This window comes from Mus caroli, chromosome 5 (assembly GCF_900094665.2).
Source record: "Mus caroli chromosome 5, CAROLI_EIJ_v1.1, whole genome shotgun sequence".
Lineage (NCBI taxonomy): Eukaryota > Metazoa > Chordata > Mammalia > Rodentia > Muridae > Mus > Mus caroli.
Window position 1 is genome coordinate 139,821,178 of NC_034574.1, and position 12,352 is coordinate 139,833,529.

Genomic DNA, 12,352 nt, shown 5'->3' on the forward strand with positions numbered 1-12,352 from the left:
GCTGGGATTTGAACTCCGGACCTTCGGAAGAGCAGTCGGGTGCTCTTACCCACTGAGCCATCTCACCAGCCCTTATTTTATTTTTTCAACTTCCTGTTTGAGCTGTAGATTTCCAGCAATGAAAGACTTAAATCTAACAGAAGAATAAAGAAAACAGTAGCTAGGACACACAAAAAACACACACGGTAGTGGGGCAGTATGTGTGGGTGGTTGTAAGAAAGTATTAGGTAAACTTGAGGCCGTCAGGGCTACACTGAGGAACTCTGTCTCAAAAAAGGGCGGGGGGAGGGCTATTAGATAGTCTTCGGGAAAACCTTGACATTTGGAGTCTTGTCTGAGTGACCTTTATTATCTTAATCATGGATTATACTGTGAGAAATGAGGCCAGGACCTTCACATGCTCAGCAGTTTTAATAAAAAGCTTTCCTAGTAATACTGATAGATGACGTCATCTATCACTCTCTTCATAGCAGAATATATACTTTTACTACATTTCCCGATTCAACTCCTTAACCACTGGGACCACAAGGAACCCATCCGGAGATCACCAGAAGCTGTTCTGTAATGCTGGGGGAGGGACTCTGGGCTGTCCTAGGCAAGTGCTTTGCCAGGGAGCTATAGACTTGGCTCTCTTGCTTAATTTTTAAATGATGACCCATCACCAACCAGCTCTGCAAATTTCCTAGTGTTTCTGATGTCTATCTAGGGCACAGTTTATCAGCACTCGTTTCTCCCTTTTTAGGAAGTGGAAGAGTAGCAGGGATCAACAAACTTTCCCTGAGGGAAGCCAGAGAGTAAACATTTAGATTTGATGGGTCACATGCAGTCTCTCTTCTTTGGGATGGGGGATGAATAGGTGGGTATATTTTAAGCCACTGTTTATAAATATAAAAACCTACATAGCTTGTGGACAGTATATTAATGGGTCATGGACTGAATTTAGCCTGAACACAGGTATACTGTATTAACATTCTCTAGAGCAGCAGTTCTCAACCTTTGAGTGGGGTGGGTAGGGCATCAGATGACCTGTTCACAGGTGGCCTAAGACCATTGGCAAACACAAGTATTTACATTATGATTCAGATAAGTAGCAAAGTTACAGTTATGAAATAATAATGAAAATAATTTTATAGTTGGGGTTCACCACGACATGAGGAACTATATTAAAGGACTTCAGGGTTAGGAAGAGTATCTCACTGGGAATGCCGACAACTCAACAGTTGGCTCAAGCCACAACGCTGGCATGCTTTAACAGTCCCAGTCTAGCCCCACAAGTGTGCTGGTGAGCTGTGGGTCTTCAGTCAATAACAGAAGCCTGGAAATGCTAGTTCTGAAGTCAGTGAAGGCAGTGGCAGCAGCAACAGGGTAAATCAACTCTAAGACAGGGAGGGCCAGGCTTGAAAAAGGCAAATCATCTTTCTTCTGTCATGGTTCTTCTTTATGTGTGCTGGGGGAGGTCTTTCTGCATCAGTCAAGCGGTCAGGACAGCTTCTACTCAGCATACTGATTTGTGGCAAGTTGATGTGAAAACCAACCATCATATTTCTGCCCCATGATTTGTGATAGCATGAATGGAAATACAGGAGAGATAAAGTCATAGGATATTATGTAAGGGAGGCTTCCTTGCTGAGCGTGTTTTCTTCAGTGAGCAACAAAGATTGTACAGTATGAAAGATCTTGGAGTTTAGAGACCTTTAAACCAGGCTTCAGAGATACCTTAGTGGTTAAAAGTGTTCACTGTTCATGCAGAGGGCCCAAATTCAGTTTCCAGAATCCACACAGTCAACTGCCTGTAAACCCACCTCAGCTCCAGGGGATCTGGTACCTTTTTTTTTCTGGTCTGCTGGCATCTGCACTCATGTGGCATGTACCCATACATACACATAAAGTAAAAATATAATTTTAAAAAGACCTTGAGATCAAGTCGAGAGAATCCTCATTAGTTGGGTGTATTCTGTCTCAGAAGAAATGGGCATTAGTTACTGGTCTCTGTGTTGTGAGACTTTTGATCTGATTCCCATGAAGTAATGCCAGAACTTTTACAAAGGTCGAGTTTTATAATTAGATAAATTTAAAGAAGGAAGCTGCTAAATTTTAATTGGAAAAGATCATTTTAAATTGGAAAAGATCTGTTCTCAGGAAAGAAGCTTGGGTATTGGAGACTTGGTTAAGCCCTTTAATACCCACCCATTGTGTGACAATGGCAACCTTCTGCCTGAAGCGGAAACTGAAGGGTTCTTTGGAAAGTCAGTTGGATGGTGTTTTGCTGGGGCAAACACATGAAGGAGTGTTTCACTGAAGCAGACACAGGAGAGAGGATGTTCTGCTAAAGCAAGCACGTGAAAGGGACACATGGTAGATTCTTTGCTAACAACATGGATGTATTGGTCCACCTTACACTGCATTTGTCAAGAGAAACGCGCACTAAAACTTCTGGTGGTGTGCTGCAGTTTCTTGTAGCTTATATGGACTCAGGGTGATTGGCAGAGTGATGTTAGCTGAGGCAAGACCTGTGGAGGACATGTGATGTTTGGAGGGTATAAATAGGACTTGACAGACAGTGGCGGAGGCTGAGCTAGGCTTGCTTATAGAGTTTGCTGTGCAGCGTTTGTGGATCTTGCATCTTTGCTGATCTTTGCTTCCCTAAGAGAGGCACAGCTGAGAACTTCTGGCATTCCTCCTGGTCCCTCCTGCTGACGTTTGCCTAGGCTGCTGACTCGTGCTGCTATCCAACTCTACTGCTCTGCACTGCTGGTATATCTGTGAAGTGTTTGTGAATGGGTTGAGCTGCCACTGCTAACCTGTGAACTGAACTGCCAATTTCCAGACAACATATTTTGCTCCAACGAACCTTTGTAAACAGGTCAACTTCTCCCGTGTCTTTTCTTTCCCACTATCTCTGGTGGGTGGTAGGCTAAAAGGGAAGTTAAATCATTTAAGAACCATCACTAGAAATAGGTTTTGAAGAATTTAAAGTTACATTTGCTTCAGATGGTCAGTGAATCTTTGCCATTATCTCTTGGTTACAAGTACGGGGTGTATACCTCCTCAGGTTGCCCTGTGTCTTCTCTGAGCCAAGGTAGGAAGGTGTAGAGTGAGGGTCCCTTATTCGATTTTCTGACTTTGTCACCTGATGGCTCACCAGAGTAGAAACCAGGAGAATGGATCTGCTCCAGGACTTGCTGAAAACATGGAGAATGCTTGAGGGAAACCTCAGGATAGAGGTGTCCTAAGGAACTGCTCATTTCCCCAAGAGAGAGCTCATCAAAGAACATAATCAGAACATACATGCAGCCTTCAGGAGAGGGTAAAGCTAGGGTAATGTGTGCAAATGGGTGTGTGTGTGTGTGTGGCATAAAGCCTATCCTCTCAGTACTTAGAGTCCACAACAGGAGGACTGAGTAAGTTATAGTACAGCATGAAAAACAGTAAGGCCTGTCCCACAAACAGAAGCAAAAGTATTGGGTTTGGGGTCTCCAGGATAACGGGGATGTAGAGGCAGGGATGCAGAGCCCTGAGATCCTGCGTCTGTCCCTCCTCCCCCTTCCATTGTCTTCCTGTGAACTTTTGCTTCCAGAACTCTGAACAGATGTTTGGATTTAGTCTTAACAAATCTGCAGTCATCTGTGGATCTTTTCCCCTCAGGACAAAGTTGCAGAGAAGAAGCTGCAACTACAACTACTGACTTGATGAGAACTTCAGTGGTGTGGAGAGGTTGCAGTAAGTTATCTTAGGTTACCTTTAGCCTTTGCCCCAGACATTTATTGCCCACCTCTGTCTATAACCTCACAGATCCCTAGCTCCTACCAACCTAAGAGTGTCTTCAGACAGCATCAGGGCTCTATAGCATAGATGTCCCAGCTTTGCAGTGAGCTGCCTCCCTGATATTTCCACCAATGTATTTTAAAAGTGTCTTGATTTATGGTTTAATTTATTTTGCTATGTAAAACTTCATGGAACTGATTTGGAGTTGGTATAACATGAGTCTGTGTTCCCAGGACACAGTCACTTGTGTTTGGCTCCAGAGTAAACGGCCTCTTACCCTCTTTGAGATGAGAGTTATGCGTTTACTTCTATACTCCCTTTGATTTCAGAAAATCAGACTGATTTTAAATAAAGACATATCCATAAACAATGTCCAAATTAGGTATGGTCTACTTATTGAATAAGGGTGACCTTGGGGATTTTAAAGTAGTGGTTTGCTTTGTACTGTAGATGCTCCTTCCATAGTGAAATTATTTAATTTATAATGTCACAAAATATGAAAGACCATTACTCTGAGAAGTTCTTGAGGGTGGTGAAATGAGGAATTGTGGGTAGTTTTCCCTCTACATCTTTTTAGTTGATCCAGAATACTGTTGGTCCTGTTAATCTTCCCAAGTGTTTCTGTCAGGCAGCTGCCTGCTGTTTATGATGAACATGGTGTAGGTGTGTGGCTGTTAGACTAATAGGACCATCAGTGGCTGACTCTGATTTTTCCCAAAGAGGAGGCTCTGTTGGTGGTTTTGGGGGACAGACAGTAGTTTCCAGTCTGCATTTTGCTTGCACGTAGACTGCTTTATTCTTTAATTACTTAACAGAAAGTAATAAGGAAGCTTATATCTGCTTCAGGAGCTCCTGAACGCTATCTGAGGATGTTGTCAACATTGTCCCGAGACACCTTCTATAACCTTGTTTTTCCTTGTGCAGCACTGAATTAGAGTTTTTGCAATTCAGAGAGAGGAGTGTGGATTTTGGCCTCCCAAAAGCTGTACATAAAATCTGTAGCTTTTCTCAATCTCTTTGATTTCCTAGAAAGTCCAAGATTTTTCAGGTTACCTGTGGGTTTTTCCTGTTTTTTTAAAAATTGATTTCTTGTATTTGAGTTTTCTATACATGAACTAACTAATATAGATGTGGCAGCTATGGATTATATATTTCTAAAACATTTTTTAATTCTTTTGGAAAGGAACAGATAAGAAAGTTGGGATCAAGAGAACAAAGCTGTGTGTTGAGTTGTGCTTGCATGGGTAAGGGATAACCCTGGTGTCATTAGAGCTGATGGTGCTCTAGATTCCAACTCAGAGCCTTGGTTCTAGATTACATCTGAGCACAGCCCTCAGTTTTTCATGATCTCACATAGTTTAGAATTAGTCCAGAACTTGTATACATTTTAACTTTTTGTAATATATGTATATACTTTATAGTAAGCAATAAGCTATTATCTACATATATTTGATGCATTCATGGCATACCTAACATTTTCTTAATTTTTGTAATGTTTCTAGGCTATATAATTCATTTGCAACTTTTTTTTCCTTTTTTTTTTCCCCTGAGACAGGGTTTCTCTGTGTATCTCTGGCTGTCCAGGACTCACTCTGTAGACCAAGCTGGTCTCGAACTCAGAAATCCACCTGCCTCTGCCTCCCAAGTGCTGGGATTAAAGGCGTGCACCACCACTGCCCGGCCATTTGCAACTTCTTCACATGCTTGTAAATATTAAGAAAATTGTATAGTAATAGATCTGCAGAGCTCAAACTCTGTTTGAGGGTTAGCTGTATTTTGACTGCTATGGTAGCATTTATTTATAATTTGACTGCTTATATTGGATCATTATTGAAACCAGTGATTAAATTTTTTTAATCTCTCATGAACCTTTTATTTTAAAAATGTTTACATAGTGGGACATGGTGGCACATCCCTTTAATCTCAGGTGACAGAGGCAGATAGGTTTCTGTGAGTTTAAAGCCAGCCTAGTCTATAAGTCAAGCTCAGGCCCGCCAAGGTTGCCAAGTGAGATCCTGTCTCAAAGTGAGGTCCAAGACAAGAGTCTCAGCTGAGGGATTGCTCAGATCAGATTGATGTGTGGCCATGTCTGCAGTAGGCTGTCTTAATTATAATGTCGGAGGCCTGATCAGGTGCCTGGGTCGTGTGAGAAAGCTAGCTAAGGTCTGGAGACGTGGCTCAGCAGATAAAAGCACTGCTGCTCTTACAGAGGACCTGAGTTCAGTTCCCAGCACTTAGTGGAGCTCGTATAATTCCAATTCCAGGGATATGATGACTTCTTCTGGCCTCCATGGGCACTTGTGTGTGTGCACATTCTTACGTACACAGACACATTCATAAAAATCTTTTAACAAGCAACAGCAGCAGTAGCAACAGCTAGCTGGCTGAGCATGAGCCTGTGAGTGAGCCAGCCAGCAAGCAAGCAAGCAGCAATTCTCCATGGTTTCTGTTCAAATTCCTGCTTGAGTTTCTCACTTTAGATCAAAACATACTATAATCATACTCTGGTAATAGCCTCGGTCACACTCAAGGACCTTCCAGAGTCCTTTTCAGTGATGGGCTGTATCCTGTAAGCTGGAACAAACCTTTTCCTCTCCTTAAGTTGATTCAGGTCATAGAATTCGTCACAGCACCCACGATGAAGCTAGAATAAGATATTCAGGAGGTGAATGAGCAAGTCCTTTGAGTTTAGTATTTCCGTGCCTTTCACACTATTTGTCTTTGGAGGGCCGAAGTCAGAGATGTTAATCTTCTTTCTACCTCAGACAGAACAGGATGTATTATATAACATTATCAGTTACTACCATATCTGCGCCCCCCCCAATATAAATGTTAGTAGACTTCCAAGTGTGTTTATTTTTATGTCTTTACTTATTCCAGACTTTGAAAAACCATTCAGGTTTAGTATTAAAGTGCAGTTATCCTTAATATCTTTCTCATATGACGAGACCTGTGGGACTTTTACTATGAAGAATGTTGTTAAAATCCTTTATTATAAAGCTGTTTCCCTGTGGGAAATAGCGTCTTCATTGAATAATTAAGATTTGTTTACCTGAGGATTTGGTATAAATACATTGTATAAGAAAAGAATAAAGCAATGTGAGTTTTAATAATAACTGAAAAGAATGAAGCATTAAGTGACCGTAACTGGTTTTACAAGGGTTGAGTCAGTCAGCTCCTCACTGTACTCCCCTCTGGATTTCCTGCTAGGTTGTGAGCTTGTCTTTGGTTTAATAGAAATCATGGAAGTCATCAAAGTAGGATTTTCCTCAACTTTTCTGTTTCTTGATCTTCTTCAGGATCCTCAGTAGTCCAGGAAATAAAGGGTATCAGAGTCCCCAAGCGCTGAGCCACCCCCAGCTAGATGATAAGTCTGAGGAGTCCTTGCTTGGGTCTTCTGTCAGAGTAACCCCTGAATTATGTCTCTGGTTTATACTTGACCTGTCATAGCACTCGAATTGTGTTATGGCAGATTGGTTACTTAAGACATGAAGCTCTGTAAGAGATAGAGCAATGGTATAGCTCCAGTTTTGAGCACAGTTCTTGATACACACTACTTAGAGATAGGTGCAAAGAGAGGACTCTGGAAGGCCCTTGAGTGTGACCGAGGCTATTACCAGAGTCTGATTATAGTATGTTTTGATCTAAAGTGAGAACAGTTTTATACTTTAGTGATGTATCTGAACTTCTCTGATGCATTGACATCTAAACTGGTTTAGAAACTGTCTTTTTTTTTTTTTTTTTTTTTTTTTTGTTTTCGAGACAGGGTCTCTCTGTGTAGCCCTGGCTGTCCTGGAACTCACTCCATAGACCAGGCTGGCCTTGAACTCAGAAATCCGCCTGTCTCTGCCTCCCGAGTGCTGGGATTAAAAGTGTGCACCACCACAAGAAGCTGTCTTAGTTAAGGTTTCCATTGCTGTGACAAAACACCATGACCAAACAGCAAGTTGGGAAGGAAACAGTTTATTTGGCTTGCACTTCATATTACTGTTCATCATATGAGGAAGTCACGACAAGAACTCAAAGAGGGCAGGAAGCTGGAGGCAGGAGCTGATGCACAGGGGTGCTGCTTACTGGCTTGCTTCCCATGGTTTGCTCAGTCTGCTTCCTTACAGAACCCAGGACCACCCATGAGAGGGTCTTATAGAACTCTCCTCCATCCATCATTAATTAAGAACATGCCTTACAGCCTAGTCTTATGGAGGCATTTTCTCAGTTAAGGTTCCCTCCTTTCAGATAACTCTAGTTTATGTGTCAAGTTGACATAAAACTAGCCAGCACAGAAACCAAGCTTTATTTCAGAAGGAAACTTGTCCCTAGGAGTCCAGAGCAGGATGTCTGACTCTGTGCCCTTCACAACTAATTGGAGTCCTGGACAAGGCTGCACGTTCTGGTGGTGATACCACCCTCCCTGCGAAACTACCTTTAGAAATTTTCCTGTCTGACAATGGCATTAAACAGAAGGTTTCATTTTTATGTAGTACTTTATTAAAATACGTGCAAACATAGAGTAAGCTGTATATTAAAATAACTTTGTTTTTACAGGAAGGACGATAAAGACTACGCTTTAAAACAAATAGAAGGAACTGGAATTTCTATGTCGGCATGCAGAGAGATAGCAGTAAGTGAAGCTCTTGTTGTTACCACACCAGCTGATGTAGGAGTGTCAACTGTGCATGTCTCTGCTGTATGAATCATATGAATTGAAAGCTGATAAATATTTTTCATTATAAATATTTCCAAAAAATGCATTTTTTAAAAAAAAAGGAGAATTGAGGTGGCTTGAAGTTCTTGCAGAGTATACATTTATTTATTTGGGATAAATATTACTATATCCTAGAGCTCCTGTTGTCATTTCATTCTTGTTAATGAGTATCAGTTATTATATAAAGTCAACAGTTCTATATGACTGGAATTAGTATCTTTATGTATGCCAGTTTAAAAATGAGATTCTGTTTGATTATTACCATGTTTGTTTATTTTTCTTTTGGAAATACAGCTTTCCATATTGTAACTAGAATCTCCTTACTCCAGAGGAAGTATTCTCGTGTTAATACATTGTTAGTAAATATGCATAAACTAAACATTGTGTCCTTGAGATTGACTTGAGTTTTTACTTTTATAAGCTGTGGCTCTGGGCTGTTGAAATGGCTCTATGGGAAAAGGCGCTGCAGCCCAGTGAGTGGCGCAGCCTGAGCTCAGTCCCAGAGCCGTGCGCTGGAATGAGAAGACCAACCAACGCCCCCCTAGTGTCCTCTGACCTGTACACACACAGTTAAAGAAAAAGTGGTTGAAATGTTTGTTTCCTGACGCTATAATCAGACCTTCATGGGGTGGATCCCAGCCTCTGCTGTTCTGCTGCTCTAGTCTTCGAGTCTGTGTGTAATGTGGCTTCAATAATCTACAAGTATTAATTTAATCATATTCATTTACCAGATTCTTGTTAATGTGCCTTCCAAGGACAACTGTTTGTTGACAGGACATTAAAGTAGGAAAAATGAAGACTCACAAATTTGGGTCTCTGTTTGAGTATTTTTACAGTACTGGTAAAAGAGACCCATGAATCTTAACAGTGCAAATTAGTGAGCGCCGTGTCATGATAGAGATCGATTGGAAAAGGAAAGAATGCTTGCTTGTTGGGTAGAAGAGTTGGCAAGAGATGGAAGACATGAGTAAGAACTATCTCCATGGTATCTTCAGCTGTAGGACCCAGTCATTTAGTTCTCTTCAGCAACCCAGTGTAATGACAGTAGCCCAGATTATTTTGATGCCACACCTGGCACTGGGAAGAATCTACTCAATAGGTCTTGATCCATTAGATTGAGTTTTAAGAATTATACACACACACACACATACACTCACATACATATATTCATGAATAGTATTTTATTACAGATGGCAATCTAATTTGCACACAATTGTATATTTTAAGAAATACATCTGAGTGTCATGAACATAAAGTTTTAAATGAGACATTGAAATTTATGTTAGTAAACACAGAAATTGACTTGGGACTATTTAATTTTATCTTATCGCTTATCCAGAGTCCAGAGGTTGTGGGCAAATGCTAATAACTTTTAATTCTATTCTTTTAATAAAACTAAAAACTAGAGGTTTCTACATGGCTTTTTAAATAGCACTCTCAGTTTTGGTTAATCTTCCCCCTATGTCCTGCCGCTGTGCATGGCAGTAGATGTTAGTGCAGACCAGCCAAAAGGGCTTTTTCCAAAAATATACAGATGCCACATCACTATGGAGCACAAAGGGGCCCCCAAGTGACCACCGACCCTTGGGACACCTCAGCAAGCCAGCAAGAGACCTAGACATGGCAGAAACCCTCTACAAGCTCCAGGCACTAAACAAGCCTTTGCCTAGCCAGTGCCTACCTACAGAAGGACAGAGGACTATTTTTTTTCCCCAAAAGTAATTTAATTTATAATGTCTCCCCAATAATAAAGAAAACTTGGGTTTAAAATTAACAAAACATTTTCAGGATCTGTGTGGTCAAAACTACAAATTTCTGATTGATGAAAGCAGACCTAAATGATTAGAATTCCATACTACGTTCATGGATTGGAAGACACATAATAGTTAATATGTCAGGTCTCCCTAAATGGATCTACAAATACTGTAGTTTCCATCAGAATTCTAGCAGGGGTTTCATAGAGAAAGATGATTCTAACATTTGTGTGGAAAGACAAGGGAGCCAGAAAAGCTAAAATAAAATTGAAAAAGCATGTAAATAGGAGAGCAACACTGGCTGGTTGTGAAGTGGCTAGGAAGCTGGAGTAGTCATATCTGAGCATGGAGAAGAGTTGAACACATAGCTAGATGTCCAGGATAGAGCCACAGAAACGCAACCACCTATAAATACGATTGTTGGCAAATATACAAGTAATTTGATGAACAAGGATACTACTTTCATGAAGGACACTGAAACTATTAGGTAACCAAATTCAAAAAGTTAAAATAAAAAAAGATCCTTTGCCGTAAACCTCACAAGGACAGAGGCACTCTAAACTAACCTTGACCCACAGGGCAGAGACAAGTGTCCCCATAAGTGACCTTCATACTGATGTGGCTCTGAGAGAACAAGGCAGGCGAAATGGACTTGGAACAATGGAGGGGTGCGGGGGAGACCAAAGCAGATCTCCGGCCAGTTCATCATGGGCGGTCAGCAAGTGGATCCTGTGGGGTTTGGAGAATCAGCGGACAGAGCAGTGAAGCATCTGGATCCTTTGCTTCCCTAGTTGTGTTCAGCCACTCAGCCATTTCCATGTGAGATGGCTTCAGTTAACTAGCCTTCACACTCTTGACTCCTGAGATAAGATTTTTCTACATCAGGGATGGTTCATCAAATTCTATTCTATAAACACAGGTCCGTCTTAAAATGAAATCCATTAGACCTTGCTTTGTGATGTTAGAAGTCAGGCTGCTTAAGACTATGGTGGGATCAAAGGGACTGGAAGGGACCAGGGGAGCTTTAGAGTGCCGAGAATGTTTTGGGTCTTTTTTTGCCTTGGTTTTGGTTCCAAGGGAACCGAATGTGAAATTTCATTGGCTTCAACCTTGGTGGTTCTTGTATTTATTTGTCCCATGGCATGAGCACAGTCAGTCAGAGGACAGCTTGTAGGAATGGTCTCTCTCCTTCTGTGTGAGACCCAGGGATCGAATTCAGGTTGGCAATAAGTGCCTTTAACCTACTGAACTATCTCTCATGGCCATGCATTTATTATTTTTTATTACTTTTTAAAAATACACTTGCAATTAAATAAAAGCATTACATAAAGTTAACCAGATCTAAAGTCTATACAACTTAATGAACTTAAAATGGCTGCAAAATGCTTTTGTAGATTGATTGGATTTTTAATCAAAGGTGCTTGCCTTTATAGCTAGCTCAGTAACTAGAAATGCATTTACACACAAAGAAATAGCAAAGACCTACCTGTCATGGTATTCTACATTTTAACTTGGACAGGGATTTTTAGTTCAATGTAGTACATTTACGACCTTTTCCTTTTATGGTTATTTTCTCTGTTGGGTAAAGAAGTCTTCATCAGTGCACAGGCTCAGGAACTGTGTAAGTGTAGGTCTGTTTCTAGGCTGTATCTGCACCACCGACATTATCTAGTCTGCCACTAATACCAGATTTACAGACTCAGTGTCATGCAGGGTGAAGCTATTAGCGTTACCTCTTGTTGAGATTATTTGGGCTATTTAAGGTCCTTTGTGGTGTTATGTGGGGTTGTGGTTGGTTGGTTAGCTAGTCAAGTTTAATTTCTAAAGAGCGCCATCTAGAATTATGACTTAGATCAGTAAATCATAAATTGATTGAGAAAATTGATATCACAATATTGTGACTTTGAAGTTAATGGAAAGGCATACTTTTTATTTTATAAGATTTTTTTCAATATCTTATTTTTACAGACATTAGTGTAAAGACTGCATTATCTCTGTTAGTTTTTCTTTTTTTTTTCTTTTTTTTAAAATTTTTTAATATTTTTATTACATATTTTCCTCAATTACATTTCCAATGCTATCCCAAAAGTCCCCCATAGCGCCCCCCACTTCCCTACCCACCCATTCC

The 12,352-nt window shown here is 40.7% G+C and overlaps 1 protein-coding gene across 3 annotated transcripts in view; it reads left to right on the forward strand.

The window, feature by feature from the left end:
• Positions 1-12,352, forward strand: part of Cdk8 (cyclin dependent kinase 8) — a 74,018-nt gene that overhangs the window by 21,836 nt on the left and 39,830 nt on the right. For all 3 annotated transcript variants that reach the window (XM_021162569.2, XM_021162568.2, XM_021162566.2), the window contains exon 2: positions 8,311-8,386. In XM_021162569.2, the coding sequence (XP_021018228.1) occupies positions 8,311-8,386 (76 nt within the window). The remainder of the gene's footprint in view (positions 1-8,310; positions 8,387-12,352) is intronic.